Source organism: Dipodomys ordii, unplaced genomic scaffold (genome assembly GCF_000151885.1).
Source record: "Dipodomys ordii isolate 6190 unplaced genomic scaffold, Dord_2.0 Scaffold32, whole genome shotgun sequence".
NCBI classification, from domain to species: domain Eukaryota; kingdom Metazoa; phylum Chordata; class Mammalia; order Rodentia; family Heteromyidae; genus Dipodomys; species Dipodomys ordii.
The window spans coordinates 13,134,670-13,160,780 of NW_012267248.1; the positions used below are offsets into that span (position 1 = coordinate 13,134,670).

General features: G+C 33.6%; 1 protein-coding gene across 3 annotated transcripts in view; it reads left to right on the top strand.

Moving 5' to 3' along the window:
- Nucleotides 1–25,023, top strand: part of Epha7 (EPH receptor A7) — a 167,802-nt gene extending 142,779 nt beyond the window's left edge. Inside the window, exons 8-17 of one of the 3 annotated variants that reach the window (XM_013016705.1) lie at nt 2,113–2,221; nt 2,843–2,898; nt 7,011–7,136; nt 8,048–8,233; nt 8,785–8,846; nt 10,413–10,622; nt 11,285–11,434; nt 17,442–17,635; nt 19,627–19,782; nt 21,448–25,023. In XM_013016705.1, coding sequence (XP_012872159.1) covers nt 2,113–2,221; nt 2,843–2,898; nt 7,011–7,136; nt 8,048–8,233; nt 8,785–8,846; nt 10,413–10,622; nt 11,285–11,434; nt 17,442–17,635; nt 19,627–19,782; nt 21,448–21,562 — 1,364 coding nt within the window. In that variant the 3' untranslated portion in view covers nt 21,563–25,023. Of the gene's footprint in view, nt 1–2,112; nt 2,222–2,842; nt 2,899–5,691; nt 6,538–7,010; nt 7,137–8,047; nt 8,234–8,784; nt 8,847–10,412; nt 10,623–11,284; nt 11,435–17,441; nt 17,636–19,626; nt 19,783–21,447 lie in introns of those variants that run through there. The other 2 variants (XM_013016704.1, XM_013016706.1) reach the window with 2 other exon arrangements.
- Nucleotides 25,024–26,111: the final 1,088 nt, after the last annotated feature.

The following is a 26,111-nucleotide window of genomic DNA, read 5'->3' on the forward strand; positions in this document are numbered from 1 at the left end:
GAAAGTCCTTGAGGATCCTCAGGGATTTGTAAACTACGCTTTGAGAAGCACTAATTTAGCACAAGATGCTGTGTTAAAAATGAGGTGCACATATATAGTTGCAAGACAGTGGTTGTATTCTCAATGAAAATCTCAATGAGAAAAAGAGAAACAGGTTCAAAAATTCTGTCTGTAGAATTAAAAGAGAAGTTTCAGATTATGCTCTCGCACAAACATACTAAAATCAGTTTACTGCGTGTGTGTATGTGTGTGTGTGTGTGTATGTGTGTGTATGTGTGTGTATGTGTGTGTGTGTGTGTGTGTGTGTTGGTCCTGGGTTTGAACTCAGGGACTAGGATATGTGCTGTTTCTTAGCTCTTTTGCTTAAAGCTAGCACTCTACAACTTGAACCTCACATTTTGGTGATTAACTTAAGAGATAAGAGTCTCATAGGCTTTCCTTCCTCAGCTGGCCTTGAACCAAGATTCAATACATCTCTTGTTTTCTTAAAAAAAATTATATGATTACTTTCTAAATATAACCTTTACAAATGGCTTCTGATATTTATGTCTTATTAAAATATTGACCATAAATATCAGTTATAGAAAGATTGATATCACTCTATTTATAAATACAGGAAAAGAATAACAAATTCTTATTCACCATTCATCTGGGCTCAATTTTCTCAATTGAGTTTCTGAAGTTAAGGAAAAAGCTAAGCTTAAGACAAGCAGAGAAACAGACCTCTGGTCCAATATCTACACTTACATACATAGTATCTTCTTTCCTCACAAGTAGGTCTAGTCCATTGGTTTTCTTCTCACTATGTATTTAAAACATCAGATTAAAATAAGACAAAACAAAAACCAACCAAACCAACCAAATATTTGAAGTATCTTTTCTTTGGTGTATGTCTATTAAAGTATAATCCAACAATTGAAACTTGAAAGTTGTTTATTTTTAACTTTTGTCTAGTTCCCTCAGGAGCAAGTCAGCAGGTGGTAAACCAGGTATTACAACAAAGATTTTATAGCACCTCTGTTCGGAAGCTATCAGATAATTTCACTGTTCAGCATAGGAGCTAGTTATTTACCATAGGTGTATAGAATCAAGAGATAAGTTATCAAAAGAAGTCAGACATGGTTAAAATAGAGAAAGTCTAAATAGGAACCAAAGATATACAGTGTACTATGGCAAGACATATTTTGATTGCTTGTGATTTCCGACTCTGGAGACCTAGTCCCTTGACACAAACAAAATGAATGGGATTTTCCATCCTGCTTTAATTATAGAATATAATTGTTGCTTGTTTCCGAAGTAAACACAGTATTGACTTTATATGCTATATAATATTTACAACCTGATACTTTACTGAAATGTGAAATTTCATTGTCGTATGCTTCTGGTGATTTCATAAAGTCTATACCAGTACTGAAAGTATAACACTATGGGGAATATATCACAAAGGTGGCTTAACACTATAAAAAACCTTAACTAACTTGGAAAGGTAGAAGTGGAAACTGCATTTTATTTTGAAACATTCTGGATTCGAAGTTCTTTTAAAAGATGTGGAACATCCAGGCACTGGTGGCTTACACCTGAGATCTGAGCATTGCAGTTCTAAGACAGCCTAAGCAGGAAAGTCAGTGAAACTCTTATTTCAAATTAGCCACCAGAAAACCAGAAGTGATGCTGTGGATCAAGTGGTAGAGCCCTTGCCTTGAGTTGAATAGCTCAGGGCTCAGGAATGGCACTCAGGCCCAGAGTTCAAACCCCACAACCAACAGGAAAAAAAAAAGTGTGGATTTATGTATTTGCATCCAAAGAAATATTAGAAAAGCACAACTAAGCTTGCATTAATACACATAGAATTACTTAGTTTTGTACATGAAATGTCTACAGTAAGAGAATTTTATGAAATCTTTCTTTTAAGTACTTGCAGAAAGTTTGTCCTTCTGTAAATATGCTAACACATACCTAACTTTAAGTAAACATTTCTGTGTATGTACACTATTATGATGTAATAAATTTATTTAAAATTAGAAGTGAATTAAACAAAACAGACATTTTATTTAACCTCTCACATTCTTGAATCCTATCAACTGTTTCTGAGGCTGTTTCCTCTGTCTGCAGCCACAGCTGTCTCCAGTGAACAGAATCCTGTTATAATCATTGCGGTGGTAGCTGTAGCAGGGACCATCATCCTCGTCTTCATGGTTTTCGGCTTCATCATTGGAAGAAGGTAGAACGTTGAATTATTACAATATCTACTATAAAACATGCTTTCTAGAATTGTGTCATCCTGTTTTTGATTTAGTACAACAGTATTTTGAATAAGAAATACAAATAATACCTCTCCATTATAAAATATTAAATTGCAATGTAATTTTATTTTTCTCAAATCAAAATACAATATAACTTTGATCACTGCCTCTAGTTTAAGGAGGCCTGAGTATTATCATTTCTATTGGATAAATTTTACTGGTTTTATCCAGAGTTACATTATATAATAAGCATGCAATGAACCTAGGGGGAATTTTGTTTTTTTATGTCTGTGCAATCCACTTAACATTTTGGATTTTTTGCAGAAAAATACATAAACAAATCTTAACTCGTTGACAAAAATCTAGGTCCAGAAAATTTCTTCCTATTCCATTGTCATACTCAATGGCTCTTGTTTTCTGTGTAGATTTCAAATGATGTCTGTTAAAAAAAATGAACTCATAATGATGAAAAGACAGATTTTGATTTTTTTTGTTTTATGGCTTCTTTTCGGTTAGCACATTGTTAAAGAAAATATTGAACAATACTGGATGTTCAAGATAAAAAGTAAAATCATTTCTCTTAATTTGCATTTTTCCAGGCATTGTGGCTATAGCAAAGCTGACCAAGAAGGGGATGAAGAACTTTACTTTCATTGTAAGTGTTTGGCTTTTCTTCATTATTATTATTATATACACCCCTTAATATAGAAATCTGCTTTGTAGTATTGATAGGAACAAATTCCAATGCATCATGCTCAAATTATATAAGAAGTTCACAATGTTATGTTAAAGCGCTTCAATAAGAACTTGAGAATGAAAAATCATGTGATGTGAATTCAAAAACATGAAATATGTTCAGAAATGTAATGTCTGCATTAATATTCAGCTGATTTTGCATCACAGTTTTTCCTTTAGCCAACTTGCCCAAATTATTTATCATTCTACTAACAACCCACTAAATATTGCATGACACCCTTTTCTAGCTAAGGAATGTCCTTTCAGGTTACAAGGTTAGACCCTTTATCCCAACCCACTGAATAATGCCACTATGAAAAACTATCCCAAGGAGCATCTTTCTTCTATAAATTTATTATCAATGATAGTTATTTAAAGGGTTCTAAATGGTGTATTAATAATATTCACACTTTTGAACATTTCTTATGAATGTGAGTTCATTGATTTTTACAAGTTTTTGTTTGAATATGTATTTTGAAGAGAGATAAGGAAGTCAAGAATAGAGATACAGATATATATATATATATATATATTATATGATCAAATTCTTAAGACAATATTATGATGTACCTTTGTAACGGTGATGAATATCAAGCAAGCCACTGATTACCCTCATGATTCCTTAAAGAAAAAAAGCACACATAAAAATATGTGATTTATTACACAAATGGTTCCAGGTATAGTCGCTCACAATCATTCCAGTAGCAAAGAAACTAAGCCAGGGTAGCAGATTCAGAATAGCCTACACTATAGAGAGAAACCTTATCTGGGTTAAAATAAAAATAACTGTGGATACCCTTGTAATCCTTCTTTAATTTTATCAAGGTCTTTGTATCTGTTGAAAACCAGTTCCTTGACTATAAATTTTGAAAGAGAATGTGCTTTCACATTGTACAGATTCAAACAGAATAGGAAACTATAGAGTGTGCACCAGTGACACTAAGAGGAGTCTGTGAAGCAAAAAAAGGATTGGTAGCTTAACATGAAGTTTACATTTCAGGGACCTTCCCTTGTATGGACCACTTTTCACATCCTGGAAGCTCCCATCAAGTTTGAATATAATCATATATTCCTTTTTTTAAAAAAAGAGAGTATCCCAAATTATATGCAATTCAAGCCCCATCCTTGACTTGATGGAATCTCCAGGAATTATTTTAGATTTTTTCCACTGTGGGAGCTTCCTCTTACTAATTTAGCCCTCATCTTCTTATGAAAATCTTCAGTAATGAGCACATCATAGCACTTGATAGCTAAAAAATATACAGAAAATGTGATGGCTACATTTTTATTTTCTTCTACCCTGACAGTTGAGAAGATAGTTAACACTTTCCCAAATAGGAAGGACAGGATTGAAATTTGAATGCCTACATTTTGATGTCTAGTGTAAAAAAATGTATATTTAAGCATAATCTGATACCATAATCTCTGGAAACCCAGATCTTATCCATACACAAATAATTTACTGCCATAGTTATTTACTATTATCATAATACATATGTCAATTTGCTTTAACTTACTGAGTATGGCAGACACCCCAAAATTGTCATATGTGTTTTAGTTTGTTTGCTTTAACTTACAGGTTATTTCAGACATTAAATTAAAACATGTCTTATCCCAAATTTGTTCTATAGCCTGATAGGTAATTTTAGTCATTCTGCTCCACATTTCACTACAGATTTCAGTGGGTATATAGAGCCGCATGCCTCAGTTGCTGACATAGACAAGATAAGCTTGTTGTATATCAACAGTTTCTCTCTCTGCACTAAAATATCTATGGTGGTTTCAAAATATTTAACATTTATAAAAAATGTAAATTGAAGTATGAAAATGTTTAAGAGCTCACACTCTTAAATTGAGATAAGCAACAGACCCGAACTATCTAGAATTGTCAACTTATTTTTTATATCTACTTTTAAATAAAGAAGGAAAAGAAAAAGTTGACTTAACTTACTCTGTTCTGGTAAATCTTTCGTATTTTTGAATCATTCTCTCTATAAAGATATCTTGCCATTTGATGAAAACCAGGCACTTCTTTTACTTTTGTGGCTTTATCTAAAATACCTTAAAGTACAGTTCTATGGTTGCCAGCTATTTACAAGCCAGGTTCTTTTCATTCCCTTAGTACACAGACAATTTTCCTAGTTGCTAAGACATCAGATTGGATTTTACAGAAAGTTGAAAGCAACCATTTAACTAGCTTTTAGAGCACTGAATTTAATACAATGTCCAGTCACTTGTAGCAGGTGCCCTCAACTCTCCATGGCCCAAGTGCTCCATTTAAAGACATAAACACAATGGAGGAGTTGAAGGAAGCAATTCCAATTTGCATTTTGTTTCCTCCTATCATTTCTTCTAACAATGTCTTGGAATCCAAGCTGGGCAGTATTTCATGTTTTCATGCCAAAAGAGCTCTGGCCTGTCAAAATATTTTATGACAGCTTGAATAAAGAATCATCAGAGACCCGTTTGAGATGCAGAAAGCTACCTCCAATCTAGTTTCCTTATCAAAATAAACAAAAAGAAAAAATGGAGAGTATAACAAGGGAGAAGACGGCTCTTTCTCCAACTGCCTGACAATCTAGGAGGTTAACCTATTGTTTTCTTCCCTTCTCTCTCTTTCTCTTTCCCCCTTTCCCCTGTACTCCTTCCTCTCTCTTTTCTCATTCTATCCCCTCTCTCTTTTCTTCTTGTGTTGTTTTTTTTTCATGTTCAGCTTTAGTAACAAATGAGCATCTGTCAGTTTTATAAACTGCAACAATAATTGTTTAAGACAATCAATTTTGGATAAACAATCAACTACAGCAGAATAAATCAAGATTTTTAAATCCTATTTTCCTTTATACATTCTGCTTCTTTTGGTTTGTTATATGTTTATTTTTAGAATATAATTTAAATTTAATGTGACAACATAAGCACAGTTTAGGCTTTGGTGTAATATCTAAAGAAATATATTGTTCTCCAAGTATAGTAAGAGTTAATGAAAAATTTGTTTGGTGGCTTTGTTAAAAAAAAACAATAAAGATTTTTTAAGGATATAGTGTAATTTTCTTCTTTGCATTAATACAATCAAATATATGCCTATCTATCTTTTGTTGTCTTTAAATGAATAGATTTGAAATACATTATTGTAAGTGAATTTGATATGAAGTTTACTTATCATTTTCTGTTACCTGCATGCTTCTGGGTACATTTGAAAATTTTTAACATTTAAGATGATTCTCTGTTGTCTGAATTTTAACTACCTTTTGTGAGGCTTATTGGCTACCTCTTTATAGCAGCTAAGGTCTTCCAAAGCCTTATAACTGAAAGTTCACATAAACCATTCTTGTTTCAAATTGCTGTCATACTTGGTTAAGAGAGCCCAGGAATATTGTAAATTTTCTATCTTTATCTGAACTTTGTATATTAGGCCTCTATCACCCTTTGAGGTGAAAATGAATCTATGTCTTTAGAATATTTCGCTCTTGATTTTGTGATAGCAGTCCCACACATCCTGTATGAATTTTATGTACATGTCAACGATGGTTGGTCTTTAAAAATAAATCAAAAGAATACGTAAGATGTCTAAATGTTTTTTAATATTGCTGTCAGTGTAGTAGTCTACCTGTAAATGAAATGTCTTCTTTTCCCAGTGTATTAATTTGATTGATTGACTGACTGATAGATTGACAAATGTGTTTCCAAGGCCATTCCAACCTCAATATGGCTTGAACTATGCCATGATAGCACGGAATTTAATTACAACTCCAGTCTGATAGGCATGTCAGAAACTTTGGTGGATGTCTTTTGTTGATTTACTGGAAAAGCAATTCAGTTAGTAACCTATGAGCTGGATCCCATGTTACCTATAGAAGCTTGCAGATAATACCTATACGCCAGCAGACTGAAGTAGTCTGTTAGAACTGCTGAAAATCAGGTGATGTGGAAGCAAGTTCACTGTTCCAAGGAGCACTCTGCATAATGAAATTCCTGGGCTGACTGCACAATAAGTGCTTTGCTTCATCACAGTCATGCTTTCTTACATCATTACAGTTAAATTTCCAGGCACCAAAACCTACATTGACCCCGAAACCTATGAGGACCCAAATAGAGCTGTCCATCAATTCGCCAAGGAGCTAGATGCCTCCTGTATTAAAATTGAGCGTGTGATTGGTGCAGGTAAGGCTGTTGTAGTTTCCTTGTTCAGCTGTTCCGTTTAGCCAAGATTGAAAGTCATGCATCATAATGACAGGCAAATAATTATACCTCAAGTATAGAACTTTTGCATTTGCTTGAACTATTAGGAGCAATGAAGCTGGACTTATTTATGAAATCGTAAGGGGAAAAAGAAGGTAGCGTGTGGCACACGGAAATCTATATATATTTAACTGCAGTCAGAATATACTGTTGGAGTTAAACTGCTTCATAATAACTTCTGCCTGTTACTCAAGAAATAACAATACTTTTTTAAAAGTCTGAACTTTCCTGTAACTTACATATTTTTGCTTACTTGATTTCTTATCTCTTACAAAGATTTAATGTTTTATTTTTATAAATATTGCTCATTGTACTATTGAAGTTAATATAGAAAATGTATATGTATGAAATAATTTATTGAACTATTTCTTTGTAAATACTTTCATTAAAATTATACATTTGTGTCCAAGTCTCATAAGTATAGCATATACAATGGATACAAACTTCAAACTTTTAAATCTTTAATAAATATTTGTTTCTCAAGCTTTAAAAGAAGTAGCAATATTTAGAACTTGCTCACATACCTTATCATTAGTGTGAGTTATATTTGTACTTCAAATGTTGGATTTGGAGTATATATTACTCCAGTTGAAAAGTTATGGACTGTGTAACAGACAATGAAAGAAAACTTAACTTCTGTGAATGAGCTCATATGGTCTTGAATTTTAATTTCATTTTTCATTCTTTCGTTGCATCTCTGGGAATGTATTCATTTCAACTTAATGAGCATGCTCTATTACTTAGAAATGTATTGAAAATCATTAATTCATTTTCTTTGAGAAAGAAAATATTTCATAAATTACAATAACACCTGTCTTGCTCTGTTTCTTCAGGAGAATTTGGAGAAGTCTGCAGTGGTCGCTTGAAACTTCCAGGAAAAAGAGATGTGGCAGTAGCCATAAAAACCCTGAAAGTTGGCTACACAGAGAAACAAAGGAGAGATTTTTTATGTGAAGCAAGCATCATGGGACAATTCGACCACCCCAATGTTGTCCATTTAGAAGGGGTTGTGACGAGAGGTAACATCTTTCATTCATTGAATGGACTTTCCCAGATGTTAGCATCGTTTACAAGTTTTAAACATTTATGCATCAACTGAATATTGCATATTCTAAATGGTTTTTTTGGTTTATTACTAATAAAAATACATCTTTTATGCTATCTCTTCAGAAAAAATTGAGGGAAAAATCAGAGCAGTATTAGAGCTGAAGAATACAATCTAATGGTTGGAGCAGAGATATTTTTATTTAGCATCAAGAGCCATAAAAGTGATGCTGTTTATTCTTTTCTATATAAAACATCATTGAGTTTTCCTCACAACGCCGGGGTCTGAAGCACACCTTTTCTTGCCTTTGTATGATTTAACTTTATGAACCATGTTTGTGTCTTACAAGGATGTTTCCTGTCTTTTTATCTCTAACAACATCATCCACAACATTAAAAATACTTATATCCTACATATCCAGTCTCTCATAAGAGCACCCTGGGTTTTTCTGGGATGAGAGAGAGAATAACTCTAAACTTTATATTCTGAATTCTGAAATAACATTTTTCTTGTTCTTAATTTCAGGAAAACCAGTTATGATTGTAATAGAATTCATGGAAAATGGGGCCCTAGATGCATTTCTCAGGGTAAGTACTAAAATTATTATTCTATCCAAAATACACTATGCATGTAGCCAATATTATTTTACAAACTTTGTTTTGATGTGAACATCATCAACTTTAAGAGGTCAGCAATTGATTTTTAAAGATAAGAATAACAGTGTTCTGTTTTGGCTTAAGCTAGCATATTTTGAGCATTTCAATATCAAGTAATAGAAAATGTTATTGTTAATATCATACTTGAAGTATAAAGTAAACCTGAAGCCTAGAAATTTAAATATGTTACTTAATGGCAACTAAATTATGTGACTTTTTTGTAAGTGATACATCTTAAATGTATAAACATGTATACTTTTATTCTCAAAAACTTCAGTTACCAATACAAATACATACGTGTTATTCCACCTGGGAAAGAGAAAATAACTAAATATTAAAATGTCAAGCAATATTTATTTTTTATGGGCTAGAATGACATATTCAACTCAGATTTCTGAGCAATCATGTGATTGAGAGAATCTTTTCCTTGTGACATGATCTTAATATACCTAACAAGTTCTTTGCAGCATCACCCAGATAGTTCATTATCTGAAACCCACACTCTCTATGCTAAGTGTTTTCTTTTTCTTTCTTTTTTTTTTTTGGGTCCGGTCGTGGGGCCTGAACTCTGGGCCTGGGCACTGTCTTTCAGCTCTTCAGCTCAAGGCTAGCATTCTGCCACCTGAGCCACAGCGCCACTTCCGGCTTTTTTCTTTTTTCTTATGTGGTGCTGAGGAATCTAACCCAGGGCCTTGAGCATGCAAGGCAAGTGCTCTACCACTGAGCCACCTTCCCAACCCATGCTAAGTGTTTTCTACAGATATAAAAACTATGGATTATGATGGGTTTAGACTTGAGAGATTGAAGCAGGAGAATTGTGAGTTGTAGGCCAACCTAAACCACATGGTGAGATTCTGTCTCAATAACTAAACCAAGTAAATAAAGCAAAACAAAAACAAGAAAAGAAAAAGCTTAGAGATAAGTGGTGACTAGCCTACTTGCAAACATTCTTTCATCTCATTTACTACTACATATAGCTGAGAATCATTACTTCAAGTAAGATCTTTACAAGGAGCAAGGAAAGAAAAAATATCAGCACTATTAGTCATCTGCTGCTTAGAAATGTTCCCTATTTTCAATCAAATAATCCCCCTACCCTTTGTTTTTGTTTTAATATTTGAAGAAAAATAACTTTCTGTGAGTATTTATTTTTATTTTCTATTTCATATATTGTTTATATAATTTTTGGAGTACAGGCAACACTTAGATACTAGTTTTATCTGAAAATTACCCAATGTTGTGGGAATGCATGATCTCAAGCTATTATTATTTTATATTAAAATGAATTATTATAAGTGATGAATAATATATTTTCTCGGTATCAATGAAATCAGTCTATGTTATTTTTCCCACAAGTCATCCGTATGCTACAGAAAATTAATGAGCATTTCTTATGCAATCCTAAATGGCAACTACACAGACATATTTCGTGGTGAGTTTTTTTTTTTTTTCTCACATTAGACAGAGTTAACCGACTTTTGTTTTGTCTCCCTGCAGAAACATGATGGGCAGTTTACAGTCATTCAGTTAGTAGGAATGCTGAGAGGAATTGCTGCTGGGATGAGATATTTGGCCGATATGGGATATGTACACAGGGACCTTGCAGCTCGTAATATTCTTGTCAACAGCAATCTTGTTTGTAAAGTGTCTGATTTTGGCCTGTCCCGAGTTATAGAGGATGATCCTGAAGCAGTCTATACAACTACTGTAAGAAAAAGTCTTAATTCTGGGCTTGTTTATATGGTTAACTTTTCCAATCACAGAAATAGAACTTAATGCAAAAGTAAACAGCAGAAGAGAAGCAACAGAACTTCAGTTTTTTTTTCCTTTTAAAAAATTAGCATTATCATGGTAGCTATATGTAAGCAAAGATTGATATCATTGCTTGCTTTGTACTGGCATATCCTTTAAATATGGTATAGTTATATAAAAGCATAAGTTACAAGTTGATTATTATAGCAGAAAACATAGTCACCTCTTTTAAAGTCTAAAAGAATATTATATATACTAAATCATTACTTTTGTGACACTGGAATAAAGAAAAATATATGAAATATACTTAAATATTCCCTATTTAATTCTCCTTGCTAGTTACATAGCTTAATTTGTCATTGTCTACTCATTAAACTCTTGCCTAGAGACCACACAAGGATTATTAAGTACATAGAGTTGCTTTGAAAATTAAAATTTGTAAGGGAGTTCAATAAAAAGATTAGTAACTTTAAATTTACAGAGATTCAAGTTTAATAAACTCAATGCTATTGACTTGCCAACCAATATAGAAATATTTAACAGTAGCTTCAGATCTAACCATAAGTTATCCATAAAGCTATTATAAATATTTAAGTATCAATTTATTTTTAAAACAGGGTGGAAAAATTCCAGTGAGGTGGACTGCACCAGAAGCCATCCAATACCGGAAGTTCACGTCTGCCAGTGATGTGTGGAGCTATGGAATAGTCATGTGGGAAGTTATGTCCTACGGAGAAAGACCATATTGGGACATGTCAAATCAAGATGTAGGTATTATACTACTGTTAAAGCAGTATCTAACAGATGCATTGTTATTGGACCTTGTAGATGATGGCTTCCTAAAGGGAAAAAAAATAGATATAACGTACTTTCTTAGTTTTCCACAGTATTACCAGAAGTTGCCATGATAATGTCTATACATTAGTGGACATTTTATTTTTATTTTCGTTTTGAGGAACTACTTTCTCTTTTTTTTTCAATTTAAATGCCATGGGCTAGTAGAGAGAATATAGTGGATATTATCTCTTATAAAGGTAATGACATTTTTCTTAAGAGCTAAATGGGAGAGTCATATAACTAAAATAATTATTTGTACAGAAGAGGTAAATGAAGATGATGTTTTCCTTTGCCATTTAAATAGATGTTCTGAAAATAAAAAAGTGCTTAATTAGCTATTGAAATTTAATTCTATGTTACAATCTAGACTTAATGATCAATATTAGTGATGTTTAGATTGTAACCAGGAGGAGAATTTCTGAAGATACTTTTACATAGTATTTATTAAATATGGAAATGAGAACATATTAAGTAAAACAAAAACAACTTGTTATTCTTTGAGAAAAGAAGCCAGACCATGAGGATACCAATGACTTTTATTTTCAGTACTACCATTTGTACTTAGATCTGCCCTTTTTCACTCTGGCTAGGCTAACTTGACCACAGATTCACCCTTCATCTGTTTTGTGCTGGTTATATTATTATTATTATTATTCCATGCTAACTGGAACCATGATCCTCTCAATCTCAGCCTCCCATGTAATTTAGGATGACAGGTGTGAACACCACTGTGCCTGTCATGGATTAAAAAGGGATAACAGAATCTTTTCCATTTATACTGGCATTAAACTGCCATCCTGCCATTCTCAGCCTGCCAAGTAACTAGGAATTCAGGGATGAGCCAAGGGCCCCAGGCCCCAGGGAACATTTGTGAAGCAATGCAGCATAAAAACAATGTAATTTGATATTATTGAGTTGAACTTAATAAATGTCTATTATGTAATTCAAGAAGATTCAACAATGTCAGATTTTTTTTTAATGTCCAACTTGTGAAAACACAGGTGAAATATAGCTAAATTTAGAGTAATCATAAACCTAAGGAAATGCCCTGGATTGAACTAGAAATCTGGTGAAAACTGCAGTTCAGAGCTGATGAGAAAATACTTCAAGAGAGCACTTTGAAAAGCCCAGAGGAAAGGCTTAAGGAAACGTATGAATCCAACCAAATGGACTCATTCTACTATAGCAGAGGTGAAATTCACAGCTGGTGATGGGAAAGGAAGATTACAGTATAGTAAAGCAATGAAACTGAAGGAATCTGGAAATGATTGAAATGCAAGTTCTTGAAGCAGAGGGAAAAATCATAAAATATTTAAGGAAAGTTTGCATTGTAACTTAGAAAAAGAACGTGACAAACAAAAAATTGGTTTGGAATCACTAACTCTTAATGTATTATAGACAATGAGAGAAGCTGATCATAGTTGAAATGGAATTACTTTTCAAAAGCCGATTTGAAAGTGTTAGATACAAATTGTTGTTCATGATTTTGGAATTGACATCATAAAATTCTTAAAATTAAAACTGACAGTTTTTTTTTTTTTATAACTGAAGTGAAAAGTACTCAGGTGGTATTGTTGAGGTTATTTTTCCTGCTCCAAATTTCTGGCCTTAACTGAACATTTCCTGCCCCCAAATAGGAAAGTTCTTAATGTAGTTAAATAGTATTTTGAATTGAGTCATCTCAAGAAAGTTTGTCATTTGTTTATGTATTGTTTTGTTTTCATTTTGTGATTCAAAGATAAAAGTCTAAATGATGAGTCTTTTTGACAGAAGCAAAGCAGTTGATATTTGGCAGGTCTCAATGTCATAGATTTCACAGACTGTCAAAATGTGGGCAAACAAATCCTTGGGGCCCAGGAAGAGGAATATTTACATTCCCCAGATACTGCATAGAATTTCTTCTGACACCTTCCTTCTATACTGTCTTCAAGCATCAAAGGATTGACAGAAATAGAAGATGACCAAAACTCAAAGTTCTTCTTATTTCCTAAAATAAACAATAGAAATGCCCAAGAGGGAAAAATTTAATATCTATAATTTTAAGTTTTAAAATTGCCTAAAATTTTTTTTCTGGAACACAAACCTCATAAATATAGAATTAGTGTACCAGAGACAAATATTAAATGTTTATCAAGCAAAGATAATATGTGTAAGGTTGTGTGCATGTCAGTTTTGAATGCAATATTAAGCATCATCTGTTTTGTTTTGTTTTTAATTTTGACATTATGAATTAAATTTTTAAATATCTGTGTAATAGTGGAAATCTTAGGTTAGTTTGCAGAATGAAATTGCTTATAAATATTAATCTTATTTAATAATTGAAATATTTTATTCTTAGGTTGTTAAAATTATATATGAGCCATTGTGTATTTAATTTCTAATATACTAATAGAGAAACCTTGATAATTAAAATTAAAATTTTCTATGGAATCGGTTCTTTACGTGACATCTCTGAAAGGAATTCATACATCCTGAAGAATGTTGTAATCTATCTTATTCATGGAGAAATTGATGTGTTTATGGGAATATTTCTCTATCTATACATATTTGTTCATATATATGTACATTTTACATGTATATATAAACAAAGAGAGATGGACTTTGTGTGTGTGTGTATGTGAATTCAAATTAGGGTCTTGTTCACTTGCGGACTCAGCAAGTACTCTACAGCTAAGTAACAACTTTTGCCTTCCAAATGGATATATTAAAGGAACCAATTCACTTTTCATTGTCTAAATTTAGCAGCTAGATGTTTGTCAAGGATTTTCAAAAACCCTTAAATTTCGAATGCATTGGATTTTAAAAGACTTTTCATAACACATGATGAAAACATGGTGTAAATTGCTGGTTATATTTCTAAGCAAGTCCACAAAATCCCAAGCTGAATGCTGAATGAGATGTGGTCTCTGTAATCACAGTGAGGAAATAGAAAAAGGGTTGATGTAGAAGTCAAGGAGTTGGATAGCTGTCAGGAGGCATTAGTTCCACTCTGGACAGAGAAATTCTCAAGAAATTCTTGGGAAAATAGGATCCTGTATGCCTAGACCCACATCCAGATAGATGGTCACTTGATTAACCCTTGAATGAGCACTGATTTTTGTTTTGTTTATAACTTTCTTGAGTATGAATTGTAATAGAAGCAAATTAGTCAAGATATTTATTGACAAAGCTAACCTTACTTTAAAAACCTTCATTCTTCAGAAATGTTTGCAAGTATTTATCTTTTTATTTAATGCCTTTGAATAAAAGTATTTTACATGTGTAATGATCAGTCATAATGGAAAATGTCGAAACTAAAAGCACACTTTGAGCTAGATGTATTGAGTTAGACCTGTAATCCTAGCCATTCAGGAGGCTGAGAACTGAGGAAAATCTGTAAAACTTTTATTTCCAATTAATGACCAAAAAGCTGTAAGTGAAGCTGCAGCTCACATGGTAGAAAACTAGCCTTGAGGAAAAGCTCAGGGACAGTTCCCAGGCCTTGAGTTCAACAACCAGAACCAACACACACACACACACACACACACACACACACACACTTGATTTTTCACTATGTGTGTGTGTGTGTGTGTAAAAATTAGATTTGTATCTTGCTTAGTCCAAATCAAGAATTTAGAATTATGAAATTTTGATAGTATGACTTTTTCTGTTTATAGTACTGGAGGGAATTTATTCTTTCTTAAATTGACCAAGACAGATGAATTGTTAATTTTACTAATATCTTGCCATAGGCTGATAAAAAATTAAGCTTTCATAAACACATGAGACATGGCGATAATTCCTTAGAGCATCCATTAAAAGTCCCTAAAAAAAACAGGGTGCCGATGGCTCACTCCTATAATCCTAGCTACTTAAGAAGCTGAGATCTGAGTATCACAGTTCAAAGCCAGCCCAGGCAGGAAAGTCCATGAGACTCTTTTATCTCCAATAAAGCCATTAGAAAAGTGGAAGTGGTACTGTGGCTCAAGCGGTAGAGCGCTAGCCTTGAGCGGAAGAGTGCAAGGACAACTTCCAAGCCTAGTGTTCAAGCCCCACAACCGACAAAAAAAAAAAGTCTTCACCAACATATGTCTAATTTATTTATATATTATGTCTAATTTTTATTAAGGTATAAACAAAATTTTATTGGTAAAATTTTGACATAATCCCATAAATGGAGTGGAATTGTGTGGAATACAGGCCATGTTATTGTGAAATTTATGAAATGAAAATAAGCATTGAGCAGACGATGGAAGCCCATCTTTTCTATTGTATTCTAAGTTATGACTGGTTCTTTATCTTGAGAGTCTTTCTATGATCTTTTTCTCTCAATGATCTTTTCCTCTTTCACAGTGGTCCCAGCTACTGGAATAATATAAATACATTTCTCAGCATAACTTTGGTTTTATTCCTAAGTATACCTTGACAGTATACACAAGAGTCTCTGTTGTGTCCCAGAAATCTTTTCACACAATGTTATTCACCCTTCACTTCCTATTCTTCTGGTAATTGTCAATGTTTGTTGGGTTTTTGTTTTGGCTAGTACCAGGACTTGAAATAATGGCATCACTCAGTTTTCCTGTGTGCTTGCATGGCTTGTGCTCTAACACTTGAGCTACATCTTCAGCCTAGAGCTTACTGCTGACTAATTGGAGACTTGCAGACATTTCTGCTCTGGCTGACTTCCAACTTTAATCCACTGGATCTCAACCTCTGGAGCATCTAGGATTACAGACATGAGCATCCATTACCAGGCTTAGATTTTTTTTTCTTACATTTGCACTGTTATTATATCAGCCAGTGTCAAAGGACCTGTTACTCATTCTTGCGTATATTTTAATTCTTTATAAGCCTGTCTTATTTGTGTTGTTTTCCTTCTTATTAGCTTCCCAGTTCTGCTTGGATTAGTAATACCTTTTTTCTCTTTTTTTTTGGGGGGGGTGGTCTTTCCTTCTGATTGATAAGTAAGAGGCTTTTTGGTTACCTGGCACAGATGTTTATGCAAACCTATTTTTCATTTTTAATTAACCTTCATGGCCTGATATGAGCAGGATTTTGGCCATGTTATTAGATTAAATATAAATAGGCAGTGGTGTACTGCCTATTAAGTTTTCCAACCAACACTTCTAGTTATCAAGCCCTGATTTGTAGACCTTCGCAGTTTCTGGGTACAGTTTAAAACTCAACCTCACCCCATGCATTTTACTTCCACCAGCACTGTGAGGTCACTGAATGTGAAGAAAGAAAGGCAGCCTCCTCTCAGGAACCATTACAAATTGACTTTACTGTATCTTTACATTGAACATTAAGCTCCCTGTTGTTTAAAAAGCAGTCCCTAGGTTGGTAATGTATTCCTTCACAGTGCCTTCACATGTTTGCATCTCTTTTTTGTGGGGGATGGGGGAATCTGGTCATGGGGCCTGAACTCTGGGCCTGGGCACTGTCCCCCAGCTCTTCAGCTCAAGGCTAGTACTCTACCACTTGAGCCACAGCGCCACTTCTGGCTTTTTTTTTTCTGCTTATATGGTACTGAGGAATCGAACCCAGAGCCTCAGGCATGTAAGGTAAGCGCTCTACCACTGAGCCACCTTCCCAGCCCATTCCTTTTCATTTTTTTAAATTCACCTATATACACTTACAATTATATTCGAGGAAAATAGTTCCATGACATGATCATTTTGGAAGCCTCTGGGATGGCATAACAATATTTCCATGTCTTACACTGTGAGTGACTTAATTGCTTCATTAACCAGTAGATGTCATCATATTGTATACTTGATGAATCCTATTATAACATGCTTATTATGTATGGATGTTTTCGGGCTAGGGGAAACATGAATCTATGGCAAAGCAATCTACCTCCTTCTTTTGTAGATAAATCATGTTGCCTAACAAGTGATTTGTTGTATTGTGCTTGTACTTCAGTCAGTAATATTCTAATGTCCCTTTGGCTCTTAGGTTATCAAAGCAATAGAAGAAGGTTATCGTTTACCAGCCCCCATGGACTGCCCAGCTGGTCTTCACCAGTTAATGCTGGACTGCTGGCAGAAGGAACGTGCTGAACGACCCAAGTTTGAACAGATTGTTGGGATTCTTGACAAAATGATTCGAAACCCCAATAGTCTGAAAACTCCCCTGGGAACATGTAGTAGGTAAGAGTTCCTGAAGGGAATAGAAATAAATGAAATCAAATATTCACATACGCTGCTTACCTTCTCATCCTTACCCCAAGAGCAGATCGACTTTTGTGTCTAACGATCATCTATATTAAACGTATGGTGCTTACGGAAGATTCTTTTTTCAGATGGCTTACATTAATTACTGGATAAAGAGAATCCATTTATTCTTCACACTGGATACTATGGTTTTTTTCTTTCTTTAACAAGCTTTTAATTGGAATTTTGTGATAAGGTGGCATTTACTATTTTCAGGTGACTATTATTATTTACAATAATTTTATTACTGAATCTCCATTGTCTGCCACATATATATTGCTTCTTTTACTGTGTTGTTTTGAACTCTTGAATGAAATGGTTCTGCAAAACTAAAGATTATCAAGGTAATACGACACATGATTTAAGAAGCTTGCCCTTTAAAGTGTCCCCTCGATTCCTGCACTTGGATTGTTGCACTGTGATTCATGTTACTAGTTCCTTTCACTTCAGCTTCCAGGTAAGCCTGATGATGTAGTCTACAGGTGGTATATTTGGCTCTGGGGAAGATGCATTATCTCCCAAGGTGCTTACAGGGAGTCATTCATATGGCAGATGTGTAATATTCTCAACAGTATCTTTATGGCCTGAATAAGTTAGAACCCAACCAAATGTGTTTCATTTAATCTGATAATTTTTTGTAAGATCATTTTTATTCAGTTTTTCAGGTGTTTTAATATGCTGTGGAGGTATTTTTGCTTTGAGTTTATTTCTTGATTTTTTTCTTCTTGCATTTTTTTTGTTTTTTATTGTAAAAATAGTGTACAGAGAGGTGAAAGTTACAAGAGTAAAGTAATGAGTACATTTCCTATTACCTCCTCCTTTGTTTTTTCCCTACCATCCCTTCCCTCTCCCCTTCCCCTAGCCTCCCCTCCCCCTCAAGTTGTAAAGTTCGTTTTCTACATAGTGTCTTGTACATCTTCTTGCATTTTTATTGGTATTACAAAGGTGCTATACAGAGGAGCTACAGTTGTATAAGTCAGATAAAGAGTACATTTCTTTTTGGACAATGTCACCCTTTCCCTCACTCTTTCTCGGGTTTTCCCTCCCATCCCCATTCACAACTTGTGTAGTCCATTTCTACACAGTGTCTGGTATATGCCACTATTTCATTTGTTTACCTTTTGTCTTACAATTTCTGTGTCTTGCCTTACCTTCCCAGAGACAGAAAAATGAACAAACAAGACAAAAGGAAAAAATAAAAACAGCAATAATGAAAAATAACTTCTATTTTCCATTTCCTGGAGTTCAATAAATATTATATGATCAAATATAAATAGTATTGTGTCAAAGAATATCCTCCTTTGATTTTACTATGTGTGAATACCTATATAGTTTACCATGTCTCAGCGTATTTCTTTAACCATCCAGTGTGTTTACTTGTAGATCTATAGGCACATTCTAGCTAACACAATGAGAGAAAACACGCAACCTATGTTCTTAAAGTCTCATTTACTTCACTTAATATTTTTCCAAGTCTTCCTATTTTCTTACAAATGAAGCAATATCATTCTTTCTTATGGAAGCATAGAATTTCATTGTGTGTGTGTGTGTGTGTGTATATATATATATATATATATATATATATATATATATCACATTTTCTTGATCCATTTGTCCAATGAGGAGGATCTGAGCTGATTCCATATCTTGACTGTGGTAGAAACAAAGGAAAGAACATTTACAAATTCTAAATACCCTAAGCCGTACTGGTAAGAACACACAGAAGGCACAGCCTAGTTGCCACAATATGTAAAAATTTAACTTCAGCCATCTGTAATGATTGGGTAACTGTATGCCTTTTATGAGTGTATCTATTATTCTGTGCTTCAATTAAAATATTTAACTTTATTCTCTATACATTGATTCATATATCAGCCAAGATGTTCTTTGGTTGGAAATATTTATTTTTCTGTTCTATTCATATCTAGACCACTAAGTCCTCTTCTGGATCAAAACACTCCTGACTTCACTGCCTTTTGTTCAGTTGGAGAATGGCTACAAGCTATTAAGATGGAAAGGTACAAAGATAACTTCACAGCAGCTGGTTACAACTCTCTGGAATCAGTGGCCAGGATGACTATTGAGTAAGCTTAAACTTCTGCACAATTTAAGGATGTATTAAATGCAGTTATTTATATTTCAGATTATCTTCTTTATACTAAAGAGATATGGATTGCAAAAATCAATGGAAAAATTTTTTCTTTTAAAAGAAATACTTTATATATAGACATATATATTGAAATATATGTATTTATATGAATGTATTTAACACAGCAACTATTTTATTAAGTCCATAATTACGTATTTATTTTATAAATGCTGAGTTGATGACCCAGGTAATATACACTAGCTAGCTCAATGAATAAGTGACATCTAATTTGGTTCCATAGCCACTGTCTGTAGGCTGCACAGGGAGGCTTTTTCTTCTATTAAAATAGGAATGTATCATTTAAATTCCTATTTACTGAGGAAACTTATTCCAAAACAACTTTAAAAATTGCTGCAAGCTTAAAGTTAAAAGAAGTAAAGTTTACCTTCTAGTAGTATCACTGCTTGTGTGGTCTTAGGAAATCTATTTTCAGTTTCATGGAGTAGAGAAAAAGTCAGCAAGCAAATAATACTCTTTCTAGTATGGAACACATGTATATGAATTTAAACGTTAGCACACTATCTCATTCAGCTGTTTTTATTTGTTTTTGTTTTTGTTGTCTTTTTTCCTGATAAATTGATATGGTTGTTCTACTTGCCCCTGGATCCCCAAAGTATTCTATATTCCTGAATAACTATGTTTCCCAAAGTCACTGATTTGAAATTCTGTGGTTTTGTACCAATGAAGGCTTTCATTTCCTCATAAGTAACTGAACTCAACCCTTCCGGCTATTAAGAAAGATGGATGTGCTATAAATAGTTTTAGTTAATTTATTTTAAATTTAAAAGTAGCATTGCACTGTTTTCAAACAGATTTTTAGTTTTTCAGCCCAGTTTTGATGGCTCATGACTATGATCTTAGCTACTCAGGAAGCTAAGATCTGAGGATCATTGCTCTTGCTCGAGGCCAGCAAGGGCAAGAAAATCCCTGAGACTATTATCTTCGATTAAGCACCAAAACAGTTGGAAATGGAGATATGAATCAAGTGATAAGAGTGCTAGCCTTGAACAAAACAGTTCAGGGACAGTGCCTAAGCCCTAAGTTCATGCCCTAGGACCAGCACCAAAAAAATAAATGAAATTGCTTTTTTTCCATATGATTTAGATGAGCTGAATCAAGTATTTAGTCAAATTGAGTAATTACTCCAAATAACCTATATGATAATTATAATCAATAATAATTTCTGTCAGGTCATTAGTGTTTCCTGATCTTTCTACCGGGTCCCAACTAGTTTTTCCATTCATAACAAACTCTGTGTTTACAATTAGCAGAATTAAACTAAATAAGGTTCCAAAGTACATCTTCGATACATTTCCTATCCTTGTAATTTAATGATATTTTTTAGATTTTAATAAATTCTTACATAAATTTCCAGATCAGTTTTAAAAAGTAAAATAGCAAAAGTAACACATTGCAAAATGGAGAGCTTGAATCCAATTTTTATTTACAAAGGAGAATGTTTGTACCAGTTACCAAGATGGTCCACCCCAAGAAAGAGTTATGATGTATTGAATTATGATAAATAGATTACTTAATTAAGCAGTTGGTGAGAGTGGAGAACTTGCAAGGTACCTAATAAAAGTTGATTTGTGTTTTTCAGGGATGTGATGAGTTTAGGGATCACACTGGTTGGCCATCAAAAGAAAATCATGAGCAGCATTCAGACTATGAGAGCACAAATGCTCCATTTACATGGAACTGGCATCCAAGTGTGATAAGGATTTCTCCCTTATAAGGGAGTGTACGGACTGCAAGAGAACAGTACTGGCCTTCAGTATATGCATAGAATGCTGCTAGAAGACAGTTGATATACTGGGTCCTTCCTACAGTGAAGAGAAGATTTAAGAAGCACCTATAGACTTGAACTCCTAAGTGCCACCAGAATATATTAAAAAAAAAAAAGGGAAATTTAGGATCCACCACTGGTGGCCAGGAAAACAGCAGTGACAATAAACAATGTACTACCTGAAAAACATCCAAACACCTTGAGCTCTAACCTCCTTTTTATCTTATAGACTTTTTAAAATGTACATAAAGAATTTAAGAAAGAATATATTTGTCAAATAAAATCATGATCTTATTGTTGAAATCAATGAAATATTTTCCTTAAATATGTGATTTCAGACAATTCCTTTTTAAACTCATTTGTGTTTATTCTTCATAAGGACTTTGTTTTAGAAAGATGTTTATAGCTTTGGACCTTTTTAGTGTTAAATCTATAACACATGACGACACTGGGTACCTTTGAAAGAATCTCTAATTTAAAAGAAAAAAAAACACGCAGCATGATTGAATATCTAAGTTTGTCTAAACATTGGTATCCTGTCTGTGCCATTCTATTCTGTTTAGTTAGTGCCATTTTAATATTGTTTGCTAATTGGCAGGTAGTCTCAAAAATGTGAGTTGCCAAGAGCTCTGATATTTTTTAACAATATTTTTTTTTGTAAAAATCAGAAAACACACTAACTTTTCAATGGAAAATAAAGCAATAATGATCCATAAATACTATAAGGCACTTTTAACAGATTGTTTATAGACTGATTTTACTAGACAGAATTTAATGAACAAAAATCAAATTTTAGCTTTATGTGTATAATGAAATGACGAGGCCCTCGATCTCGATAATGTCAGTGAAAAGCAAGCCTCTGAACATAAGAACTATCTGGTGTTATCTAAAATTTAATCTGAGCACATCACGAGTTTTTCAGTCTTGTGACATTAAGACACTTAGGAGAAATCGTTGGCATATATTTTATATTCTTTTTTGTTGAATGCAGTCCAAACACAAAAGTAAATAATTAACTTTTATATTAGAACTGAAGCATGAGAAATAAAAAAGGGGGTGGTTCACAATTTTCACCTTTCAAGAACAAATTTGCTGTACAGAGCTTCACCATTACAGTTACAGACAAAACAAAGGTCTTTTATTTGTGAACACTGATGCAAGAAACCTGTTAAATGAAAGAACTCTTTCCCCCCCTTTTTTAGCCCTAGGAGGAAGAACTGAAGAATCTGGTTTTTCTTTTGAAACTTTATTTATTAAACCATATGATTTGATTCCTGTGTTAGAATTCCATAAGCAATAATTAAATGTGTCTTTATAGATATTTCAGGAATGTATACATAGTGTGAGTAATGCTTTCAAAAGTTATGAGAATCATGAACTACCCCAGAATGGAACTCTGTTGTACTTCCAAAGAAAATTGGGCTGTTTATAATGGTTTTAATAGAGAAAGATCCAAGGGGTCTTTAATAATGTGGACATCCATCCACAAACAAATAGACAAATAACAGAAATGATATCTGTAAATGTTCCTTTGTAAAACTTGTAAATTTTATTTATACTGTCTTGTTTTGTACACACATGCGTCTGTAGTGGGCTCTGAATACATTGAAAATGCACTATATTTTTCTATTTTTCCTTGCAGAGCGTCACAAAAGGACAGGTATTTTCAGTGCTACATAATGTGTTTTCCCACATTTAGGACCAAAGATGGGTATAGAAAAACTCAAATGGATTGCTTCCCAAACCCCTCCTCATCCTTTTTCTTTTAAATCACTGTACAGTGTTATTTGATATTTTAATTTATTTTTGATTGACTCGATAAAAAAAAACTCATTTTAATTTCACAAAAATGTTTTTGTCCCTAAGGAAAAACAATAATCTGTAATAATAATAACAATAACAATAATTTTAATTAGCATAACACAGTCACCTAGACACTTCCATTTGTAATCTTTGTAATAGACTGTAAATATATTTTTGGAACTATAACACAATGTGCTTGAGGGTTATTTTTCAGTGTCTGCAGTGTATACAAGTGTTTATACTAAGTACAGCACTTTACAATTCTAATCAGTAGCATTGGCCTTTGGGAGAATGAGTGAAAGAGTTTGAGTGAGTGTTCTTAATTCCGATTGGATTCCAGACTCACTAATGATAAAATTCTTTTCTTGTTCATAGCTTAAGGTGCTTATTTTTTCTATTAAAATTAAATTAACAAAAAAGCCATTCTAGAAATAGAAGACATAGTATGGTACATGCAAACGGTGTCTTTCCTGCTTTTTTCTAGCACTAGATTTATAGTTGAATAGTCTTTCTTGAGTAGAAGGGCAGACTAAAAGTTGTTTTTGAGTTTTGTTTTTCAAAACTAACTTTTTCCTTCAGCAATATACCTCATCTGCCTTAAATTTTTTACAGCTCTTTACAGGGAAAGGGGAGAAGGGAAGGGAAAGACACACAGCACAATAGGAAGTATATGACTCCATCACTATCTCTTGTTTGTAGGTTTCTTTTCCCAACCAACACTATGATTTTGAAGTACCTATGTGAAACAAATATGAAGAGAAAAAGAACCTTGTAATGCTGATTGTAATACTCTCTTCTGGAAAGAGATGAGATGGGATCATGATAAGAATGTACAACTTGCACCTTGAAATCTTTTTTTGATAAATTAGTGCTCAGGGGAGGAAAAGTAGAGAAAGAGAACGTCAAACATGGAATCACAGAAATTATAGAAATGCAAATGCAAATGGCCTCCTTGATTTCCTAGAGCCACCTTTTATAGAATGCTGTCTTCACACTTGACCTGTGTTTTGCATTCGATACTGAAATAAAAGTAACTTTGATTACATCTGAATCTAACATTTTCTCAGCCATTGACCTGGGCCTTGTTTATTAGAACTGGTGGTTTATGCTTGTCAGAGCGCTATTAGTTGAATCATATTGTATACTTATGTAATCTACATTAGCTAGTACTATTTAGGACTCTATTTTAATTGCTCCTCTTCTCCCTGCTTTTAAGACAATGAAATGGTGTAATTCACCTCTCTTTTTTATTTAGGTAATGCTGATATTCTCCCTTTTGTTTCCTGAGTAGCCTAGAACTGTGCTACTCACTGATGTGCATGTTCCAATAAATTACTGATGTGTATTTTTTTGCTATATGTAGAGAAATCATGGGGAACTTGGGGCGAGATGTGCTTTTTGTTGGTTGAATTTTGTCCCTCCTTGCCTAAGAATTACTACAGGGGTCATACTTTTATAAGGACAAACTGCTTTTGAACAGTGTCTTCAATGTATCAAGCACAAATAACTCTTTCTTCACCACGAATCATAAGTCTCTTTTTACCAGCTTAAAATAATAAACAAGTCTATTAGACAATGTAAAGAAAATCCTGTCTCTAGTCATTGGTGAATTCCTTGATGTCCCTTCCACATTCCTTATTTCTTGCATAATTTCATATAAGAGATAACATTTTACTGAATATATTCCATTATACAGATGAGAATGTGAACTAAATTTAATATTCTCTTATTATTTCTAGCCCACTAACACCTTGACTTAATTCCACTGTAATTAGCCATGGCCAGATCGTATGACTATCTTCAAAGAGCCAAACTGTTTAAAATTGTAGTTAAAACTTTCTTTGTGTGCCAATCCTGGGGCTTGAACTCAGGGCCTGGACATGGTCCGTGAGTTTTTGTGTTCAAAGATACTGTTCTACCAGTTGAGCCACAGCTCTACTTTCAGCTCTTTTGATGACTAATTGGAGATAATAGTCTCGTAGATTTTCCTGCCCAGGCTGCCTTAAAACCTTGATGTTTAGATCTCAGCCTCCTGAGTAGCTAGAATGATAGGTATAAGCCACTACTACGTGGCTTAAAACCTCTTTTGTTTTGTTTTGTTTTTTGAAAGTACTTCAACATGATAATAAAAACAATATTTGCATGTGTAAAGAAATATTTATTTCATTGGCCCTTAAGAGGAATACTAAATACCTGAGATAACAAACCAGACAACTTGGAGGGCATTTGTGTTTTTGCTAGAGGATGATGAAAACAGAATCCACAGCAAATAGAAAAAAAAAAGTGATAAAATTTGGCAGTATGATTTAGCAGTTCAACATTAACACTGAACCAGTGATCATTTCTACTTCACCTAAGACGAAGAGGGCAAAATACTCTTAACAGCAGCAACATTTTGAACTTTCCAATGAATATCAAAAGGCTTCAAGAAAATAACCATGGACAAGGACCAGATGAGAGGATTTTCGCTTGCTGTCACATTTCTGATGCTGATGTGTGGACTAGGCTGAAATAAAGTTCAAAGACAATGTTATAACATGAACTTCTCCCTCCCATTCCTGGTATAAATGCTAATGAGTAATATGCTTGGAGATGCAAAGCATGAATGAGGACTAGAAAAGAACCAATAACCAATGATCTTGTTAATTTCATGTGGTGATAATTACATAGCTCAG